We start from the raw sequence: 23,885 nt of genomic DNA on the forward strand, positions 1-23,885 counted from the left end.
GTCCACCTCAGCCTCTTGGTAGCCTCACCTTTTGCTGTGACTCGACCAGAAGTTGGTCGGGGAGTTGCTGGTGTAGCTTGATCTTGGTGCTACCTCCACAGCCCCCCCTTAGGTCATGGTGCCCTTAGGTACAAGCGTTGGTTGCTTGTGCAACGCGAGGTGCTTCCTTGATGAGCTGGAAGTGTTCGATGTTACCCCTCTTAGCTCACATTTTGATTTGGTGCACAACCGTGCTAGTCACGATTGGAGAGCTCACCTTTAGGAGAATTTCGAGTCTTGCAGACTATTGGAAGGGGGTTTTGCCAGAGGTCACCACATTGTTGTGGCATCTTGCAAAGGCTTCTCTTAGTGCCCTTGGCTCCAAGATCTCCAATGTCCTCTTGGTGGCGGTTTTTAAGATTTTCTCAGGCTGCTCTTGCAGTTGGAGTAGCCCCCATCTCGTGCCCGTTCTTGACGGGCTATTGGTTATCTTTTGTGGTTTCTTAACAACCCACAACCCTTTCTTGAGGAGCTATGGGTTGTCTTTTATGAGCTCTTGATAAAGATTTTCCAAAGGCCTAAGCCTTCCTATCTTTGCTGGGAGACTCTTTGTTTTACTAGATTTCTCCAACTAGCCTTTCAGGAGGATTCCCATGCTCTCTTTCCTCCTTTTTTCTCTCTCGACAACGCAACATTCATTTGTTTCTTTTGGGGATTGAACCTTAGTGGTGATCTCTAGTCTAGCAAGAGGGGCTCTCATGGCAGACCCTTGACTCCCGATGCCGTTAAGGTTCTTCTCTGTTGAGTGGACAAGCAGTAGGTTAAATTTGCAATACAGTCACTATAGGATAGAGTAGTAGTGGGAAAAATTGTGGGACTCATGCCATTGATACTCAAAATCGGGATTGGTTACAAGCAAGTTAAGTGCTAGACGAGTAACACATCTAGGAGGTCACCATCTATGGGAGAGCGAGTCTTTCTTCTCCAGTTGAGTTCTCCTAACACCACCAAGACACTTATGGACCAAAGTCCAATTTGCCTTGTCCTGCACTTGGTGTACCTCTTTCCCTAGTACTATGGTTTCACTGTGGAGGATAGTAACACAACCTATCACGTGCCCAATTTTTTGGTGACGCTTTGCTTCTTGAGGAGTACATAGCCATCCTTCCCTCCATTGGACGTGCATTTGGTACAGTGATGGAGTCTCCGCCGAATACAACACCTTTGGTCATGGCAAATGATGGGGTGCTTTGCCTCAAGCTGGTTGCAGAGACTGGAGGAGATCTACCTTGAGACCCTTCATAGAGGAGAGCTCTGCCAGAGGATTAAGGTCTTAGGGCTACCAGGCCACTGCTTACATTGCAGACACATGGGCTACCTAGCATGGGATTGTCCCAGAGGATAGAAAGAAAGATATATTAACGTCCACGGGAGACCTATGGGACAAAGCGCACAAAAAAGCAAACTCATACAAGCCTCAGTGGGCTGAAGTAAAGGGTACGCTAGGACCCTTGCTGAGTAATAATCTATGCTAACAGAATCATAATCATATCATAGCAATCAATCTATCCAGGTGCTAGGACAAAGCAGAAGCCTGGTACAGTGATGGCTCTCTGGTGGGCTGCGAAAATATCGCGTATCTGCATCTGTCGAGCTGTCTCGCGCTACAACGGGGGGCGTGGTCTCCTCGCTCTCTGGACTCTCTGGGCTATGTCTAGAGTGATCCCTTGTCTCTGTCGGTCTCCTTTGAGGAAAGCTATGATAGGTTGGACCTCAATAGAGTGTACTTTGGGGGCTCTCTATCACACATGTGGCCTCTGCGTCCCTCTCTTGGCGGTACTATGCTGACTACTCATCCAAACTACTCTCATATCGACTAGCTCCTCTACCTCCACTCCACTGTGTCCGAGGGCTGACTCAAATGTATAGAAGTCTTTGACGTGCCACTATGCCCGATCACCCTCTATGTCCTGTAGTGGTCTGATCAACCCCTGCTGCTCTCTGATCTGTCGTAGAAGCACCTCCCTGTGTTGCTGCATCTCCATCAGATAGAGTCCGATACAGACCTGGTCATGGAAATGGATCAGTCGTGACTAAGGATCGAAGCCATTCCCCTCTACGTAGAGACAGTGGTAGCGTCCTCGAGTCTCATAGTAGGCTGGGCAAACACAAAGAAAATGCTCCTCTGTCTCAACCGTCCCCAGCGTACATAGCGTGCAGATCCACTGCTCTCTAGGTATACCCGCTGCTCTCCCTACCTCAATCCTCAGCTGACGGGATGAAACCCGCATCTGACCAATGGCAATCCTCAGTGCATGAGATACTCCTCTATCCTCGAGATACTGGGGTCTGATAATGAATCCCTCCTCTGGTACTCGCAGGAAGTGGTCGCGATAGAAGTGGGTCTTGGTGGGGAGTTCCTGGTCCTCCCCCCAAGTTCGGGATGTGTGAAGCTAGAGGAGGTCTAATTGTATAATATGATTGATCTCATCTCGCGGGATCAACTCAAGGTGCATCCATGCTGTACTGAAAGGGGGGAAGCCTATCCATCTAGATACCGTGCCTGGCAAGCCATGTAGATATGTATGCATACCATGTGTCTGCCCCACTCTCTGCGAGTCATCTGGATGACTCTGGGGCTAATCTCCAAAGTCTCCAATGGGATAAGTCCCACACCCTATGGATGAGAGTCACTGTCTGAAAGATGGCATCAACCTACAGAGGTGTAATGGTGAACTCTGCCTGTACTATCTCATGTGGAACTGAGGGCTTACATCGGATCATCCTAGATCCCATTGTCGCCTGTAGCCAGTCGAAGCTCCTCCAATCTGTCCTTGGAAGATCACACCCCCAGAAAGGTGCTGCATACATGACAGTCGGTCGCACTAGTGTGTCAAAAAGCCAGCCCTTCGTTGGTGGATCCTGGAAAAGCGCCTAGAAACACTGTCGCTCTAGTCTAGCCAAAGCACTACGCCCTCATGTGAGTCGTGCCTAGGCTGCATGTTTCATCGTGAAGATGGGTCCTGTGAAGACTGCTCCCAAATATGTGTATGACTGCACTATCTCCATTGGTTCACCACCACGATAGGTGAAAGTGAGTCGGTTAGTCACTGCTCGTGAGGTGTTGAAGATCATAACCTTAGTTTTCCCAAGGTTGACCGTCAGATCTCTCTCTCTCTACAAAACACCTCTAAGGCCTCTAGATCTCTCTGTAGTCCCTCTGCTGAAGAGGATATGAGGACTATATCATCAGCATATAATAGTATCTGTATGAGGAGATCCCCTAGTGATGAGCCCTCACCACCTAGGCGATCTATGAAAGATGTGATCTCATCAATGTAGAGCCAAAAAAGAGCCGATGAGTGAGGGCAGCCCTGCTTCACCCCAATGGTGCTCTCAACCCACTCCAATAGGCCGCCTGGGGCATGGACCCTGCCTCTAATCGACTCATATAAGCTCATCACACCCCAAATCGATATCTCTGGGATCTGCATCTCTTGTAGTCTCTTGCTCATGCGGGATTGTGGAACAGTATCGAAGACCTTTCGAAAGTCTATGAAGCATTTGTAGACTTTCTGATGTCTGGACCTCGCCTCCTTGATGATAGCCCTCAGAGTAAAAATGTGGTCTAGAGTAGAGTGCTGCCTCCTGAATCCTGCCTACCCTAGTGCTCGTTGCCCCCGTGCCTCTGTGTGACTGCTGATCTCTCTCTCTAGCATCGATCCAAAGATCTTGGCCAGTGTGTGGCCAATCATGAGGGTATGATAGTTCCCGGTGTCCATGGGGTCTCCTGCTTTGTATATCAGTACAATAGTAGTGGTGCTCCACGCTAGTGGGAAGCCGCGGCAAACTGCAAGGTTAAACATATGTGCAAGGATAGGTGCTAGGACCTCCTGCCCATGTGCGAAGTGCTCTGTCCAAAGGCCTTTATGATCCTATGCTTTCCAGTTGTGGAGCCAGTGAAGTGCAGCATTCTGCAGAGTGAATAGATGACAAGTAGTGGGCCTGGGCATAGTGGACATGTCTGGCAGTGTCTGCCTCGGGACATCATATAAGAAGCATGCATAGGTGTGCCACACGCCCGGATCGATGATGGGGATGGGTGGCTTTCCCTCCGCAAGGAATCCCCACCCAGTGGTTGGTTCTCCTCCGCGAAATGATCTGATGATCTCATCCATCCTATGTGAAGGCTTGTCTCTTGCGGCGTGTTAGCCACGCTAAAATATCATGTGTGCCTTGTGTGGCGTCAACTGACCGAAGGCTCACTCCCGTGTGAGGTGGGCTCGCATTTCTCTACACTCATCATCAAACCAAGGGTTATGAGGCATCTTCCCATCTCGTACCCGTGAAGATTGGGTCGTAGGAAAGGATCTGGTGGCAGCATCCTATATCACTGTGACAAGGGTAGCTGAGGCGTGGGCAAGGTCTACATCAGCCTCCAATAAGGCTGGAAGCTCTCTGGCTAAGTGACACACATACACTGGATCAAGAGCACGGTCAAAGTGGATCGGGGTACGGGTAGCGATAGGAACTCTCCCTATGGCTGGTATAGTAGTAAGAACATCGAAGGCCAGATATGAGTGGTCAGCTCCAAGTGGGGGGGGTATGGTGAGGTCGTCATGTATCCGTGAGACAAAACCTAGTGGGCCCAGTAGGTAGTCCACTGTGCTAGTCCCACCTCCATGTGGGAAGCATGTGAATCCCTCAGAAGATGGCCATCTCTGAAGGCCATTGTAGATGATCGTGGACAGCTCCCAACTCAACATGCAAAGTATCTGTAGAGAGTCTCTGAATCCCAAGTTCTACTGCATCTAACTCTGGTATCATGTGGGGATCTCTCTCATATGTGAAGTCAAGTAAGCCCACTTGCCTGTCCCTTGTCCTTGCATTGAAATCCCCCAGAAGGAGGGTGTCTCCCAGTATGGAGAACTCTATGATATCCTCATGTATCATCTCATAAGGGCAAATGATGACGTGTGCAGAGGGAAATAGCATACTGCAATGAAGATACGTCGGGCATCTAGTGGCTGCACTCGTATCCACATGTGATGTGCATGTTCCTCTCTCCATACCACAAATATGAGTGGCCTCGAGTGTGTTTTGAAAAGGACAGCTACACCTCTAGAGCCTCATACCCCACTCTCTCTCCTCATTTCTTTCCTATGAGCAGACTCCCAGGTGTACCCTGTCACTGTGGGCAACCCTCTCTCTAGGCTCTCATGTGTCTGAGTGTAGAAGATGATGTCTCTGCCTATGTATGTCTCTCCGAGAAGCCACCTGGGTCTGACCAAAGTGTGCCATTACAGTTCCATACAGCCATACTCAACTTGTTTTGTGCACTCTTCTCCCAACTCTGGCACCACCATAGTTCACCCTCTTCTTTCTACACTTCTCCCTTGTCACCTCTGTCGACTCTTTCTCAAATAATCACTTTGTCATCTCTGTAGGCAGCCCATTTCCTTGCCTCTCTTGCTGCCATAACCCGTACCATCCCTTCTCTCCGATGCTCCTACTGCAACAACATGAGATCGTCATCCAAAAACATTCTGGTCCCTTTTAGGGTTGCCCTCATGCTCATGAGAGTGGACCTGTCCATAGCTATTCGTAGTTTCATTACGAGTGGTCTTGTTGGAGCTTCAACCTTACCAACCCTCCATGCTATCTCGCATGTGAGGTTGACTCCCATTTTGGTGAACAAGGTCTTAGCATCGGACTAGGGGTGTCTCCAACTGTTAGGCCTCTGACCAGGACATTCAAGGCCTTGCTGCTCCTCCTTTTCTCTTCCTCCAAGGCTTCAAAGATGATCTCTTTCTTGGGGGCTGCCATACCCTTCTTAACCACATTCTTCCATTCTAGTATGTCTACATTACCTTTAGTGATTTGCTCTGTGAACTCAGCATGCTTCCCTTGTATGGTTGTCTGTAGCGCTGCCATCTCCTTCTTAAGCATCTCATTCTCAGCTCTCATCTCTTCCATTGCCTTACACGTACCTTCTGGTACCCCCTGCATATCTCTCAATTACTGTAATTCTATCCCCATGGCCTGCATTTTGTCCTTGAGGTTGACCTTCTCATCTTTCCATGCCTCTTTCCCATTCATCCTTCTTCCCTTTCTCCTTCCACCATTCTTCTTGCATACACCCGCCTTGCTTCTTGATTTCATTCAGGGTCTTGTCAATATGCATCTTTCATGCCATCAATGCCATATTAGTGGTCTCGAGGCCATCGACCTTTTCGATCAAGGCCAAGCAAATTTTGCTGAGGTGGGTCAATACCTCGAAGGCATTCTTTGGGGGTGTTCCTGCCATGTACACTTGCATTGCACTTTCAAGAGCCTAACATAGCTCCGTGTCGTCATGTTGGTCTTTTCTTTTACCCTGATCTCTGAGTTTCTTTTTCTGCAGTTTGTTGGTGGAGTGGAGGCAGCAACTCACGGGGGACCCTGGGGCATCATCTTGACCTCCGGTTGTAGTTGGGGGGGTCTTCTCTGTTCAGTCACAGTCCGAAGGGCTTGCGTGTCCCTGGCACAAAATTTCGAGGGCCTTTATTGGCCCTGGTGCAAGCTTGTTGTATTGTTTAGGTAGGTAGGTAGGGCAGCTACTACTAAACAATAGGCAGGAGGTAGACTAGTAGGCGGAGTAGGTAGAGAGAAGCCCCTCTACCCCCCTTTGCAGGCTCGACAAAGGTGGCAAAGGGAGCCTCAAGCAAATAAGACTCAACGTCCTGAAATACAACAGTAGCAACATGAGTCCCAGACCCCTTGGGTGGAATGCTCTAAAGGGGAAAGGACCAAGGTGGAAGAAGTGAAGGCATCACACCAGACTTAGAGAGAGAGCATGAGCAGAGCAAGAGGCAACTTTCCTGTCTAAGGGAGAGCAGTTGGAAAGAGCTTCACACCAATCCTAGACGTTCTTTGAACTTCCCACTGATCCCCCAGTGTTAGTGGCCAATGCACTCAGGAACCTTCTCAGTAGTAGGCCACAAGAGAGCCAACCACTCAGTTGCTATTACCCCTTCAACCGACCCTCCCCCTCCTTCAAACATCCCCTCCTCTTCGCACACCCCCCCACCCCAAAAAAAAACTTAGGCCAGTCCTCCTCTGTCGCCAGTTTCAGGTATTCTAAATACCCGCCCCCCTTTCACTGCCTCTCAGATGTCGCCTCAGCCTCACCTAAAACCTTATCCCTCAGACAAGGACAAGGCTAAGTCTTCTTCTGCACAATCAATGGCCTCATATGCACAGCAACAGTCTAGCGCTCTTCTAGCACATGGTGTAGCCTCCGGAGCATTGTCAAGGACTAGTGGCATGCTCGCTCCCATTCATAAGCGAGCCTTGTTTTCTCACATCGCTTCTCCATGACCTAGACCATAGTGATTGGAACGTGCGTAGGCTCCACGATCGTGTGCGTCAGCAGCCATAACATCTAAGATACTTTGCCAAAATTGTAGAGGGCTGTGGTAGGACCGACAGTGGACTTTCTTTTCATTCAAAAGCATATGTTTTCAGCAACAAATGTCTGCTACTGGTGCCAAGAGGCGTCAAGGTGTGGTCCTTCGTAGGCAACAGGAGTAGAGGGGTTTGGCATTTTTGTCTCACAAGCAGTTGCTACGAATATTTGTGATAAAGGTGAGCTGATTAAAGAGAGTTATATGGATGGGTTTGTTCCAAAGATTCTCTATTGAGTGAGCTAGGTTTTCCAAAAATAGGCTGATTTCTCTTTCTGACAACCAAGTTTGTTTTGTGTTTATATTCCCACGATCAACACCTTTAGGATTGCTGGTTTGTATGATTGGTTTTTCAAGCATTAATAGAAGCTCCTTTTTTCAGGGAGGGGGGAAAAGTATTTATTCATATCAACACATGAAACCCCAACTAAATGATGCTAAGATCTAATGATGTATAAATAATCTTTAGACGTGCTCTAAGTCAAAACGGATCATAAGGCCAAGTTGCTCCATTGAAATCTCTATACCACAAACTAAAGGTTTTCATAAGCAAAAACAAGCAACTCATTAACTCGACTATGCTTATTAATGGCTGAGTTACATTATGGCATATTTAGTGCCCCTCAGTTCACAATATCCCTTAGAAAACATTGTCAAATGTATTTGCATGTATACTCTCAAAGAAGATACACGTCTTAAAGCATGTGAAATGAATATAGCTTGCTTGGGTAATCAATGAGATCATACGCACAAACGAGACGATGAGGAGACATAGCTTGCCTACTATCCAAACTCACATTTTGGAGAGTGTAACACCGTGTGCGAGTAAAAGAACAAAACCAATGCTCCCAAATACTTTCATTAAGGCACTCAATCTAGAAAGTTTTGTTAGATACAAACATAAGCAATTATATAATACCTCTAGTAATTGCGCTACAGTATTGTAGTACAAGGTACAGATGTGATCAATTTACTAATTAGTTATGATGGCACCAAATAGAAACAATTTATTGATCATGCCGTAGCATGTGCTTGCAGAATGCTATCACCCCCACACAAGCTTCTGTACAGCATGAAAAAACTAAAGCTCAAGTGTTCTCGATCCTGCACACTCCAACTAGCTCTTTGGTAGTTTCACTCTGTGATAAACTTGTGGGCCTATCTACCATGTGCTTCATAAGAAGGTTGTAGGCAAGGTAAAAAATAAGAGGGAAACACACTTTGAAAGTGTAGGTCATGTGCGAGACTTTTCCAAGTTTTTGTTACAAATATTAGCCCATGCTTACCATTTTCAAGGCTTCAATAGGTTTTAGTATATACATGTTTTTTATAAGCTAGTATTTGAAAAATCTAAGCTTATAGATGGGTCCAGATGACTTTGCCATTCGATTTGGGTGCTTTGAGGGTGAAATTCGAAACCTGTAAAAGAAAGTTGTGTAAATTTTTGGGTGAACATATCAAATTGGAAGCCGTAAATAATAGCCCGGGCAACTCGGAGAAGGCTCTAGATTTGCCATTGGGTTAACATCGCGCCCTATCTTTTCCCTTGATAACAAATTACCTACGAATGCTAGCATGATAAATATAGAGGGCCCAATAGTTTACGTATAATATACACACTTATAGTGAGCTCTTCATGTCATCAAACTGTGATTAATCAGCTTGCTACCTTAAGCCAAAACAAGGAGAATACAGCTTATGACCTAAGTAGGACAAACGAAGCATCTTCATATTGCCAAACCCCTTGCTGCATATCCACACTCCACACCAATGTTCTCATTTACAGGATATGGAACCTTCTGTTTTTTACAGGCTCCCATCTCCTACTTTGTGGCTCTCCACCACAGATAATGTTTTAGGGCTGATGGAACAGATCAGAAAAGTCAAGGAGATTCAAGTCATCAACCCAAAAGCAAGCCCTGAATCAATTGACAACCCCGTCGTAAAAGATGCATACATGAAAGATGCTAGAGTAATTGCTCTGATATATACAAGAAAAACCTTGATATAGATCCATATACATAAAATTGGATCATGCAAATGCAAGTGAAAACCAAGAATTCAAGTTCAAAGGACCAAGTATGTGACCTTTTTCCTCCTTGCAAATGATAATGAAAGCCCCTCTATGAAGGCATATAGCACGAATGGAGGATAGTCTATGCCATTATATGGTACCTTGTGAATATGAAGCCTCTGTCCTGGCAGAAAAGTGGAAACCTCGATCCTCTCTCACCTGTTGTAACCTTTTTATACTTAACTGGGTGGGTTGGAAAATTTGCAAAATAGTTATACTCAATTTACAGCTCTTTTGCGGAAAGTCATTGCTCTTTTCAGCTGTGGTGCATGAATAAGATTGTGTAGTAACAGATCATCAACTGTCCTTTATATAAACTGTATTTTGAAACAAGCACACCCAGGCTGCATTTGATTGCAACCAATGGTTTCACATGCATGATCACAATGTTCACACCCTTCTGAAAAATTTGTGCAGTACCCAAACCTTGCTGAACACACCTTGATGGGTGAAGAAATTTGATACAATTTATTGTACACAGGTGCACTAGAACATATTCATAACAAGTGCTATATTAGGGACTACGCAGTATTACTGGCATCCCTGAGAAGCCTGAGGAAAACAATGGATAAAAAGACACTTTTGTGAGAAAATAAACAGCTTGTCTGCAAATTTTTTCACGTCGCGGCTTTGCTTCTCCTACCCATCCCTCTGAAACAACTTAATTTGAACCTTCGACTTAAAGCTTCGAACTTGCCCTTCCGTTGACTGATTCCCAAGCTGCATTTCTGAATTCCTGTTACCTTTTTGCTTTCAACTGAATCAACATCCTGAAGAGAGGCAGCAATGGCTTTCATTATCATCTGCAAGTATGAAAGATGGTCACATATTTCAGGAGTCAAATATAGCTTGATAATTTCAATAGCAACACCCAATGAAGCCAAAATCCATATGGGAATCCAGAACTTGGCAATATGACACAAATTGAATTGCATTGCCAAATACTACAAGAACACATTCCGAAAAAGATGGCATATATTATTAAGCTCAAAGAATTGCAAGCAGGAGAGTGACTCTCCAGGACTCTTTACTCTGAAGTCAGTAACTATAGCTCTTAGGACAACTTGCATCACAAACACTGTATCTTCCTTGAATAATATCCATAATCAAACAAAGCTATCTAGATAAATATCACAATAAACTCTTAGAAGGGTAACACCATGCTTATACTATGGACACGATGACCCAGAAGACAACCAAAATTCAATGTACTTTGCTTGATCGAAAGATGATTCCACTTATGTCTCAGGAATAGACGACTCTTGGTATCCATTCAGCACTGAGAGGATGGCCATAAGAAGTGATATCGCTGTCCTTCGATACTAAATAAATAACATAAACTCAAGCTTGCATTGGACCCAAAATTAATGTCATGTGCATGGTGTACCTACGGTTGGATAGCAAGTTAACGTGGGTTACGAGATAGCATAGGGCTGGATGGCTATTTTAAGCCGAGATAGCTATATATAGAGATTGATTCATATATAGTGCTCGCTTTATATGGAGGGAGCTATTCATAGCATTGTGCTATCTATAGCGGGTTTCCTTCTATATAGAGGGAGGGCCAGTGCTATTGTGCAGATCAGTTGAGCGCTCCTCAATTGATGGATGGGGCTTGGACCCAGGCCGGGACTCTGGCAATCTACATGGCGGATCATAGGTGGTGTATCGAAGGTCCTCTGGACGGGCTCAGGTGGTATGGGACGCCTGGGTTAGATACGGGCCTATGGAGGAGATTCGAGTTGTAGCCCACGTGCTCGGGGGTGGTCGAGAGGATCGAGGCGCCTGCGCTATGATTCTGATTGGATTGAGGACGAGATTCTAGGTCAGTGATAGGGTCAGATCCTGCGGGGTCGTGTCATCTGGTATCAGAGCTGTCCTATCACAATTGAATTCAACGCGAGGTATGCAGAAAAGATGTCTTCCAGGTATGCTTTTTGAGATTGCTCTTGCAAATCTGAATTTTCGCTCATGTATGGGCTGAATCGTTGGCTGATGATGTGTGCTCATGATTGAGAGATTTGTGGAAGAAATAGAAGTCCATAGGCTGTGTGCTCTCTCTCGGTTGCTACGTGTTTGGAAATCATGATTCCCTGAGAAGGGTAGGCGATGAGAAGACTTGATGCTTTCAGCAAGAGATATGAGGATGGATCGACCTATATAGTATAACTACCCACGCTTGGGTTGTTGATGTGATTGGCTGTGTGGGGACGCGTGACAGTAGGCTGGTTAGGGAAAGAATTCGCTCTAGGTTCTCAAGGATGAGATTCCTGCCCTAGAGACTTAGATTTGCTGCAGTTGAGAAGTAGGAGGAAAGAGAGAGCGTTCATAAGCCTAGAAAGCAGCTTGTCTAGGAGATTCAAGCATCAGAGACAAAGGCGATATGATTGGGGGCAGGCGCTTGGCTTTGGGAAGGAGCGTCTGGCCTGATTTTAGCGCGTTTGGCTATTTTTGGCTGGCTGGAGAAAAGCAGGACAGGATCTATTAAAGCGAGACTGTTTTTGGTTAAAAAGCAGGTTGCTTTTTTGTTTTTCTCTAGCAAGGAAAGCACTTGCTCTAAATCTAGCGCGTTTTGGCTATTTTTGGCTAGTTGGAGAAAAGCGGGACATGTTTGGATGCAGCTGTTTTTCTTCTAGTCCCTCTCTTGGGAAGAGCACATGTTTGGACGCAGCTGTTTTTCTTCTAGTCCCTCTCCCGTGCGAGATATTTTCCAGCCATGGAAGGACATCAAAGTAATGAGACACCTACGTTGGATTACTGTTTTATTGAGATGGAGGACGAGGCTACATCGGAGGTTATTCCTCGTAGTTCTCATGACTTGCTACGAGAGATGGATTCCTTGATGGATGAACTATGGGCAGCTCTTCACTACTATAAAACCCCTAAGTACCAAAAATATACTGAAGAAGGCTCATGCTGTTCTAAATGTAGACAGCTTGTTTCAGAGTCGTTATACCGCTTCCGAGTTATTGAGAAGCGATGAAGAAGTTGAAATCCTCAGTTTTTGACCGACACCTAATTATTCTGCGATGGAAAGTCTGTCATGTATTTCAACCCAAGAATTTGAATTACAAAGGTATTCCGTTGAGGGATTTTCTGAATACTAAGTAATTCAAGAATTAGGGTTGATAGAAATTGCAACCCAAAAATTGACCTCGAGGGGTTCAATTGATGGGGTTGTTCGAACAATAATTCCTCGATCTCAACCTAAGATTTTGAGTTCAATGATACTCAATAGATAAGGTTGATAGAATCATTTACCTTCAGGTTCGGATTTTACCATGCTTGTGTATGGATATGTCAACGGAATTAACTGTGGATTTAGGCGTTATTGGTTTTCTCGAGGAGAATACTCGATGATACGTAACCTTGTTTAGATTGAGAGATTTACTTTCCTTGGGTTAGTTATCAAAGATCGTGGCTTTGGCCTTAGATTTTCTTTGATTTGAATCTCATGAAAAGTATAGCACACTCAAACTGATAGTCAGAGTATAGTTATTGGCATGGACTCATCTTCACAGAGAGTTTTCGGGCTTTCTGGTGAGCTCAGGAGTGAGTTCTTAGAGGAAGGGGAGTATGTCATGTGCATGGTGTACCTAGGGTTGGATAGCAGGTTAACGTGGGTTACGGGATAGCATAGGGCTGGATGGCTATTTTTAGCCGAGATTGCTATATATAGAGATTGATTCATATATAGTGCTCGCTTTATATGGAGGGAGCTATTCATAGCATTGTGCTATCTATAGTGGGTTTCCTTCTATATAGAGGGAGGGCCAGTGCTATTGTGCAGATCAGTTGAGCGCTCCTCAATTGATGGATGGGGCTCGGACCCAGGCCGGGACTCTGGCAATCTACATGGCGGATCATAGGTGGTGTATCGAAGGTCCTCTGGACGGGCTCAGGTGGTATGGGACGCCTGGGTTAGATACGGGCCTATGGAGGAGATTCGAGTTGTAGCCCACGTGCTCGGGGGTGGTCGGGAGGATCGAGACGCCTGCGCTATGATTCTGGTTGGATTGAGGACGAGATTCTAGGTCAGTGATAGGGTCAGATCCTACGGGGTCGTGTCAATTAAATCATTTAAAACGCATTACAAAAGGGGATACATGTGTTTACATAGAATATTAGACATTTTTAACTTTCAAAATTTTATCTTTGCGAACGTGATGCTGCATACAAGCAGAATCCTCAATCAAATACTCAATATTGCCTAATTCAGAGAAAGAAATAAAGAAAGAAAGAAAGTTTATTAAAGTCTTCGGAAGACCGATGGGTTTATGAGACTGTGAAAAACCTGATACAATGAGCTGTGGTAGAAGCATTTTAGTCCAACGATCTTTTAGTATTCAATAGAATCAATAAAATTAGGATGTTTACACACTTGCCCGCCTATGGGCATGCCCGAGGCTCATGGACGGGCAAGGTCGCCCGCCCACGGTCCAGATGCATTTATTGCATCTTGGGTGCCCATTGTGTGTAAACACCCTTAGATATTTGAAGAAATAATGACAAATAAGAACAGGGTAACTGTAACATCCAAACATGATGCCAGACAAATGATTTACATAAGGCCAGCTGAAAGCCTACGAAAATCATCAATTATCCCTCCCAGATGATTTCTCTAGAAGAGGGGAAAGCATGTTGGTGAGCTTCTTGAACGTAAACATGTGTTGTAGACTTTTAACAGACAGATCTTGTCCTACTCAGAGATGTTCAAGTTTAAGAGAGGGCCTTACATCTTGGCAAGCAACCAAGAAAAGCATACAAGGCCATACCAGGGCTAAATGCCCCCTCCATAGTATGGTTGAAGTATCCTAGATACATCTCAGATATACCAAGAAACTAGATCGTGGATGCTCCTATTCGTCCAAGATGGGATATAACAACTTATGAGGGTACAGAGAGATCAACATCACGTGCTAAATGGTACCAAGTGTAAGGCATGCCGAAAAACCTTAAACTTGGGGCGTGGTAAGAGCCTTCATGAAGAGATTTGCTAAGTTATCCTCTGTGGAAACGTAGAACAACTGTATATCTCCAGCTGACAGTTACTCTTGAATATAATAATAATGTACCTTGATGTGCTTTGTACACGCAACAGCCAAAGCACTCTGGCTGTCACTTTAGATGGTAATAGAAGTGCTCTGGTTGCAATGAAGATCTGAAAGTAACTTGCGTAGCCAAACACGCTCTACTATAGCTACGAAGGATGCCTTGTATTCAGCTTGAGCCAAGCATGAAACAATTGCCACTGTGTGACACGCCAGTGTCATAACCCAATCACTATTCGTGAATGCATGCAAAACCAGTGAATATATACCTAGATGAATCCAAAAACATTCCCAAACTCATCCTCTAAAAACACAACATAGTGCAGTTTCAATCTCACGATAGTCACTCCTAAGATTGAAAACCATAAACTCCATCACGCATAGCAGGGACTAGCTACTATGACATCCCCACTGACGTCATCAGCGCCCAATAGTGGATGTAGACCATAGTATAAAAATATGCTCTCACACATACAAATCCACACACCCACACATACTTGAGCATCCATTTATACAAAGTCTTCGTATTGAGTTTCTGTCGGCACTCCGGAGGTGAAGGGCAAACTCAGCCATGACGAAGGCTAGCACTAAAGGAGAAGGCTAATCAAAAAGTAGTCCAAATCTCTTCATTCAAGCTACCACTGCTTGTGAAGTCTAAACAATTTCATTTTAGTCTCTCCCAAACGAGCATCTAAATCTAGCTGATAGGGCAACACACCATTTAAGATAGATAGAATTATCGCAATACCAACAGGTCGCAAAACCAATGAAGACTAATCACCATAGAACAGTCAAACGTTGTGCAGCCTTCAAGTAACGAAAGACCCGCTTCGCTGCTTGCCAAATGTAGATGTTGGGCTTGTGTATGTACCTGCTTAATTGGGAACCAACATACTGCAGATTAGGCCTGGTACGACATAAGTAAATAAGGCAGGCCCACAGCCTGCTAAAAGATTGGCATCAAAACGGGCACTCCCATCCTCAGAGGAGAAACGGAAGCCAAATTCCAATGGAGTAGAACCTGACTTACACTCCTCAAATTGGAAGCGCTACAAGAGCTGTCCAATACATTTGGATTGACTCATGATTATGCTCCCCCCAACATTAGCAAACTGAATGCCCAAATAGTATGCAACCTGCCCATATCTGACATTCCAAATGATTTCTGCAAAATCTGCCCTAAAATTTGCAACTTTCTGTATGTCAGCCCCAGTGATAAGCATGTCATCCATATAAAGAATTAAAATCAGAAATTCTGATTCACTCTTTCGAACATAAAAGAGTGGCCTTTATAGGGCTATTCTGAAAGCCAAGTCATAGCAAAAAAGCATGTATCTTGGCATACCATACCTACAGTGCCTGCTTCAAACCATAGAGGGCCTTTTTCAGCCGACACACCTGAATTTTAGAACCTTCACCTCAAATCCTAGAGGTTGAGTGACGTCGACGGCTTCCAATAAATCCCCAAGGAAAGAAATCTTAATGTCCAGCTGGCGTACCTCCCAATGCTTGTGGGATGCAAGAGCAATGACGCACCAAATGGTCGTAATGCGGTAAGTGGGAGTGAATGTCTCCTCAAAGTCAATGCCATGTTGCTAGGCATAGCCTTTTGCAACAAGGCGGGCTTTGTAACGGTCAACACAGCATGAACTTTGTATTTCAATTTGTACATCCACTTAGTGCCTATGGCACGCTTTTCCGACAGGCAAGTCACATAACTCCCAAGTGCCATTAGATGAATAGATCAAGTTCATCTCTCATGGCCTGCATCCATTGCTTTCAAATACACCTCTATGACATAGAGGTTCCTCATTACAGATAGTGGCAATCAATGCAACGTCAAGCTCAAGCAAATTGCCACATATCTATCTTTGCGCACCTCTAGTGCGGGCAGCCAAGGGTTCCGCTTGCTTGCTGTCCTATAAAGTGTCCAAGAGCCACCTAAGCACTGACTTTTGCTGTCTACTGGCAGCCCCCTCCACTTGAACTGCCAAGAGCCACCTAGGCCTTGACTTTCAATGTCTAATGGCAGCCCTCTCCTCTTGAACTGCATGATCAATTGCAGTTGCATCCTGGGGCGCTGCAAATCAGTGTGGAACCTGAGGAGGCTGAGAGCTGCTAGGTTTGACCCTGCAAAAGCTGATCTGAATCTGCAATAGACTGAAAGAGGGGCAGCAAGGTATCAAACACATATCTGATGCATCCACGCTAGGCTGTCTTTGGCAGTCCAGCCAAGGTAAGGCTGCATGTTCAGCAAAAATAACATCCCTGCTAACAATAATCTTCCCCCTAGTAGGCTGAAACAACCTCTAACCCAGTACAATGTAGTTATAATGCCAATTGGCATAAATAGCACAACGATCACTATCAAGCATAAATAGCACAACGATAACTATCAAATACAACCCTGAATTGGTAGAAATGGCTGAAATGGAAATCAGATTTTTCTTGATGCCTGGAACAAATAACACTTCTAGAAGAGTGATTGTATCCCCTCACATAGAAATAACCTCAACTTGTCCAATTCCTTTGACAGGATAAGAGGCATTGTTTGCACAAGTGACAATGCCCCCTTTGGAGCATCACTCAATGTTAAAATAAATCTCTGCACGATGTAATGTGCTTGGAAGCACCACTACCAAAATACCAGTCAAGTCAAAATCTCTAAGTGATAAGGCTGAAGCATCCAATGATGGATTATAATGGCATGTCACAACCCACTCATCATGAGAAAAATGTACTGCCTGATGGGTGTGCTAATGGGCAGATGGTGCATTTGTGACTGCAGTCCCTACAGTGCTTCTTCTCGGAAGCAATGAGCTTCCGATACATATGTCATGACCGGGTTTCCTGCAGTAATTGCAACGGCAAAAGAAGAAAAGGATGAGGTGCTAGATGAAAGTTTGGGCTTGCTGAAATTTTCCCTTTGCCTTTGCCTCTAACTCGGTGGCAAAGGCCTAATTTGCAGGAATAGAAGCAAACCAGTTCTGACAACTCGGGTCCTCCTGCAAGAGTAGGAAGACAAGTTTATCAAAGTAATAGTGGTTGGGATTACCTATAACCACTATCATCAATGTCATAGCAAATCCCTGGTATAAGTCAAGCAGCCCATCAAGTGTCGTGGAAACAACCTGTGCATCTGGGACAACCTCACCCACATTAATAAGCTGCTCACGAGAGTCCTTGATTGTGGTGAGATAAGCATTTATGATGTCCCCTTCCTGCATGTGTACACATTCAAGTTGTCTCCTCAAAAAAGCAACTATAGCCTCATTACGAACCTGATCCAAACATGCCAAAGTATCCCATGCATCCTTGACTGTCCTTCAAGATCTGATGTGAGGAATAATGAATCTTTTACATGCAAATTCAATAACAACATGGGCCCAAGCACCCCTGATCCTAGTAGGTCTGCTCCAAGTATATAGGAGGACTGGTGCAGCAACAATAGTAGAGCCAAAAGTGGCTTGTAGTAGCAGTAGCACCATCTCTAGTGGATGAGGTGGCAGTGTGTGCCTGTGGCTGAGAGACAAGCCTAGTCTTTGATCCAGATACAATGCCCCCTAATCTTGGCAAAATTTTATTGAGCTATTTTTTAAAGTTTCATAACATTGATAGAAGCTATTAAAATTTAATATATTTTCTTTTGAATTTTGAAAAAAAAGTTGTAAATCTTGGTGAAACTTTAGTTTTTTTAAGATAAAAGTTTCAAATCCTGGCGAATGTTTCAGACCTTGATTTTTATTAGGATATAGAAACTTTCAACACCAATATAAAGTTCTCACTTCTTAACAAAACTAATAGGAAAATTCATCCATGGTCGAGAGGAATAGAAGATGAAACAGTGAAGGAAATGGAATAGTGGAGGCTTAAGTTTGCAAATCCAGTGCAAGGGAGAAAGAAACGATTGAGATGGATAGAAGATGAAATAGTTAAGGGAATGGAATAGCGGATTATTCCAAACAAATCCATGGTGGCCACTGCAAATGAAAATCTCCAAAAAGGAAGTGCCATGCAAATATCAAAGCCTCAAGGCGATCATTGCAATGAGCAAGCTTCTCAAAAGCTAACACAAAATTTACAAATCTCAACCCAAAAATGACAGCAAAAGCTCTGAGACCAAATGGGTCTCCTCAAACACTGAACCCAAACACACAAATCTGTCTGACAAAAAATTCTTGCAACTCTACAAAAGTCTACAAAAATCTATCCCAGATGTATGCTCAAATTTGCTGCAAAGCCAGAAAAATAGCCGATAAGGCTTTATGTGAAGTGCAAAAACAAGGGCCAATGCAAAGCTACAGGAGCAAAAAACCCAATTTCTTGCAAGACAAATGTGAGGAGTTGAAAGACAATGACTTACCAAGTACTCTAGAGTCTGAGAGCTAAATAGTGCAATTTTGGCAAAAGCCCCAATTTCTCAAGAGGGAAAATGTGCAAAAAGAGGACAAATGTACAGAATTTCAACTTCCAAATGCAATCTGACTGCAAATTGGTCAGAAGCCTCAATTTCCCGAGGGAAATTGAACCAAAAAGAGGGAAAAATCAAGCAAAGCCCCAAATATGACTATACCAAGCAATTTCTCTACAATGTTCCAAACCTGATTGCAAATGTCACTGCAAAATGCAAATGTGAATCCAATGCCAAGCCAGTTGCTGCCCACAGGTGGTCCATACAGCTATACGGATGGTAAAACAATGAAAAAAGATGCTGAGATAGCCTATCGTGCTTGTCCGGAGCTGTAAATATGAAGCCTGTAAGTCAAAGTTGGTCGTCAAATGCTAGCTGGAGCTGCAAATGGCACAAATGCAAGGTCACGTAGCCGGTGGGAACTGGAAACTTGTCGACATCGGCCGTAGTCACACAACAGGTTGCGTGTGTTGTAGGACGAGTTGGCTGGTTGCTATTTTGCTACTATTGGGTGTGGGAGCAATGGAAAGGAAATGGAATGCAAGGGAGCAGACAAGTGTGTTAGCACCAATCGCTCAAACTTGGTAATTCTAAAAAGGCTACCTTACACTGTAAGTTAGACAACCACACTTAACAATGTCTACAAGAAAGATATCAACGGGCACACCAAGCATCTATACAGGCATTGGAAATCCTCAACGAATGTCTACTTTGTGGAGTCACCTTTTGTAGATGGAGGACTCTAGTGATATGGGATGCCACATGCATTGGTCAAAGAAGGGTTTTTTACTCAATTGCCAAGCTTGAGGTTCCAATAGGATGGGAACCTATGTCTAGGAGTGGAATCCAATGCCATTGTGTCCAATCGACTACATGCACAATGATTTCAATATTTGCATATCTGGTGTTCCCATTTAAAAAGATAGCTCCTTAATAATGTCTATTCATTATAGAGGTAAAAAAGACCATTCGAAAATTAATGTGCCCTAGTGCTATAGTAGATGACCATTGATGCATATGAAGCAGCTGCCATATTTTAGTAGACAAAACATTGGAGAGTTCTTATCATCACATCAAAGTTAGTAGTGATGATACCCTAAGGTTTCCTTCAAGACTCACTTTGGTCTGAAAAAACCCTACATGTTTGGGGTTAAACACCACCTTTAGGCAATTTTATCATGCTCATAAACAATGCCATACTTATGTTGTTCACGTGCCAATTTGTAGTCTTTCATAGACCCAATAAGAAAATCTATGCCATGCCTCATGCTTGAGAAGTTCACTTCGACATAAATGTAAAAAAAACATAGCTCAAGCAATATTAGAGTCTCTCAGTCTACAATACCAATTAGGATTTATACCAAGTAACAATAATATTTCACTAGCCATTATTCCATAATTTAAAAGCTTTGGATGTGCCAAAACCATGTACGACCATATACGAGCCCGTGCCAAAACCATATATGAAAACCCAAACTACACCAAGACTGTAGCACCTCAGCTTGACTTTTTGCAACGTACAAGGCCTGACAAGTAGAATATTAAATAGCAAAAGTTTCTATCAGTTCACACAAGCTGAAGCAACCACATTCATACAAAGAAGGTAGTATAAACCAATGCCAAAACGTGTGCAAACCAAATTCTTGCCCAAGAAAGGCGGGCACATACATTACCAAGAGTTCTAGTCAATTCAAGCTGTAACAATGCAAACACCTTCTCTGAATGGATTATGATGAAATGAAGTCATAAAGTTGATGAGGCAAGGCAAATACAATAGCACATGCATTACACACTTGTATGTATTGCCTCTTTGAAGAAAGAGATAATGCATAAAAAGCAGAGCCAACAACTAGATACCTCTCATGGAAGTATGAATTTGGGTAGGCATGATTTTTTATGCTGAATTTTTTGGGTAAACATTAGTTTGAGAATGTTCTCATATTTTTTCATTTCACCAATTTGAACTTTTCAAAATTTACTCCGAAAAAATGGCTGGGGAAATTGGGATAGGGTGTTTTGTACTAGAGATTGCACGATCCATTCTAGAGAAACACTTCTGCAGCTTATGGATCTTGTATCTTATGATTAAATAGAGCATGTAGAAAGAGCACTCTTCTCCTCAACCATGTCTGTTACATCCTCTATTTCAGCCAAAAAAGAAGAGGTCGATACCAGCCTAATAACAAGGCAAATAAAGAGTAGAAACACACTGTACACGTCACACCTTTTCCTCATCATCCGAGTTTGTTGGGACCTCTGCAAACTTTTGCCTGGAAGGTGATTCGTCAACTGAGTTTTCACTTACTCCATGCGAGGAGCATCTACCCCAGCTTTCAGTTGAAGCACCATTTGAGCTTGGATATGAATAAGAATCTCCACATTGTTCTCTGCTGTTAGTCTACTATGCAACAAAAGACAGTCATTAAAATGGGAAGACTAAGCTAAATCAAATGTAAATCTTGGACTTGTTCCACATATTGATAAACAATCTACAACTTCACAAAACAGTTTACCCAATTATGACATCAGTGTTCAACTTTCATTCTAGTGGTGAGATTTCATGCTGCAGAAAAATGCTGAACAAAATGGTTACAAGTCACATTATTAATACCTCCAACAGGGGGTCAAAACATGACAGCTTTGAAGTGTCATCATTGCACTTTACTCTTCTAAGCATCTCAATAATGTCCACTGGATGGTCCAAATCATTCAGGGGTGACTGCACATTTGAGTTAAGAAGTATACGTTTAAAAAGTTGATGCATTCAAAATCAAATAGAGCATTCTATTTTATTGGAGATTAAACCATACTTACATTCCTTTTGGAAAGAGTCACTGGCGGAGGTGAACCCTCCTTTGTGCCCATTTCTGTCACGAGGACTTGATCTGCAAGGCAATTTACTGATTACATATCAACAATAAACACAGAACTAGAAATTCAGTGCACTTATTATTGTCATACATGCAACTGGGAGGAGCTGAGTTCTATTGGGATGATGCTGATTGTGTAAATGAATAGGCTGCTGGAGCCAAATGTTAGGACTGGGGGATGCTAGGGCAGCAAATAGAGAGCAACATGCAGGTAGCTTCAACAACGTTGAAGATCTCAGGGTGGGTCGCACCTAGTCAGGCAGTGGACGTCATCTTGGGAGCTCGATGCTGGCACCACTTCGAAGCCCAACCAAATTAGCAGCACCAAGGCTTGGATGTCAAAATCCCATGCCATGGGTCCAAGTTCATCTATTGGAGTAAGAGTGTTCCACCTCGACCTTTGATATCAGTCATTCAAGGAGTTCAAGACCGGCACCAGCAGAACGCAGTTGTATAGCAAGATATAGTATTACTGTCACGGGGACATGAATTTCATTGTGCAACTAAGCCCGTGGACATTTTGGCCGCGAGGGACTGGCCTAGAGAAAGCAACAACTTCCTAGAAGTCCCTAATCTAGTTCAAAGTGCACCCACTAGGCCCAAATGCTAGGTCAAGGCAAGGCTAAGAGGGGTCTAAATGTTGGGCCCAAGGAAAACCAATGTTATATTGGTAAAAGAGGGTTAGAGCTTTAATGTGGGGGCAAACCAACAGTGTCTCTAGTAAGGAGGGTTAGGGGCTTTAATGAGCCACGTGGCAATTTGCCATGCACCTTCTCTCTAAAGGCCCTACATCCAACGTTTGACTCCTATCCTTCATTTTGTACGGGATTTTCCCTACCCTTTTTCTCTCTATGGCATGCTTTCCAAGGCTGCATCGAATGCTGTGCGGCCTGCATTAATGACAGTACTCGTTTATTGTTGTACGGACTGCACGACCTTCTTTAATTGATGTACCGGCAGCATTTAAAGATTGTACTGACTTTCTAACTGGCTGTACGAATACTTTTCTTGTGTATGAAACTGATTTTTCTGTTGGCATGCATTCCAAGGCTCCTTCTCTACCCCAGAACTCCTAGGACGCAGTCCTAGGCTCGTTTTTGCTGCTGTGGGCATGCACCCCGAGGTTGTTTCTCGAAGCTGTACGGGCTGTTGGTGCATCTCCGGAGGCCCTGTTGTGCTGATGTTCTAGCCTTTTTCTCATGTTTCTGGCCTTTGCACCCGTGAGCCTTGCTCTTCTTTCTGTTCTCAGCTCCCAGAAGCTCTATCTTTCTCTTTTTCTCTCTCTTTTCCCTTGGCTGGGAGTCCTTTCTACAGCCCTGGGGGCCTGGACAAAGGATAGGTGCAGGAAAGAGCTTGCCCCTCTTCCATGGACAGCAGGTATGGATATTCTGACTTCCTTTTGGTTTGCATTTGCTATCTTGGAAGCTTGTTGCTTTGCATTTCGTTGTTTGGAGTTCTTTCTGGGCATTACAGGCTGTAGGCAAATACCCAGTCAGGGATGCCAGGTTGGTGCCAGAGGGATAGTGTGTTGCATTTTTGTCTCGAGGCCATTTGAGCATTTGTTTTGGACTTGTGGAATGCGATGCCACTCACAGTTGGACACAGATAGTGGAAATGCCTTAGCCTTGCTTGGAAATTGGGTGCTAGTGTGCACTGAAATTGGATGCAAGTTGTAGCCAATGATTGGCTTGGACAGTGGAATTGCTAGTGAAGCGAAGTACAAGGGTGGGCCCTTGTGCGATGGAATCTTTCTCTCATGTTTTTCCCTGAACCTGCAACTTGGTTGCTAGGTCTAGGGCTGTGTGTCATCTTTGGATGGAATTCACTACCAGTTTGTACATGGACAATCTCCTTCTGTAATCCGGTCAGCTATAACATCCATAGCTGGACAGCAAAGGATTGGCACGGGTAATAGCCTAGGTCGAGCTGTGTGGCTAAGGCTAATTGTTGGAAAGTGCCTAGTTTGTTTATGTGGATTCCTGGAGCAGCTAGTCAGAGAATATTTGCTGATTTGGATGTCAGCTTGCCAGAGAATTTGTTTTGCTTATGGTTGCC

General features: G+C 44.1%; 1 protein-coding gene across 2 annotated transcripts in view; it reads right to left on the minus strand.

Annotated features, from left to right (window-relative positions):
- Window positions 1–9,400: 9,400 nt before the first annotated feature.
- Window positions 9,401–23,885, minus strand: part of LOC147896815 (uncharacterized) — a 76,062-nt gene continuing 61,577 nt past the window's right edge. Inside the window, exons 11-14 of one of the 2 annotated variants that reach the window (XM_087381474.1) lie at window positions 21,775–21,845; window positions 21,572–21,679; window positions 21,185–21,358; window positions 9,401–10,268 (exon numbers count right to left, since the gene is read on the minus strand). In XM_087381474.1, coding sequence (XP_087237600.1) covers window positions 10,116–10,268; window positions 21,185–21,358; window positions 21,572–21,679; window positions 21,775–21,845 — 506 coding nt within the window. In that variant the 3' untranslated portion in view covers window positions 9,401–10,115. Of the gene's footprint in view, window positions 10,302–21,184; window positions 21,359–21,571; window positions 21,680–21,774; window positions 21,846–23,885 lie in introns of both variants that reach the window. The other variant, XM_087381473.1, reaches the window with a different exon arrangement.

The sequence above is a fragment of the Dipteris shenzhenensis genome, chromosome 11, assembly GCF_047967505.1.
Source record: "Dipteris shenzhenensis isolate YYH24624 ecotype China chromosome 11, Dip_SZ_1.0, whole genome shotgun sequence".
NCBI lineage: Eukaryota > Viridiplantae > Streptophyta > Polypodiopsida > Gleicheniales > Dipteridaceae > Dipteris > Dipteris shenzhenensis.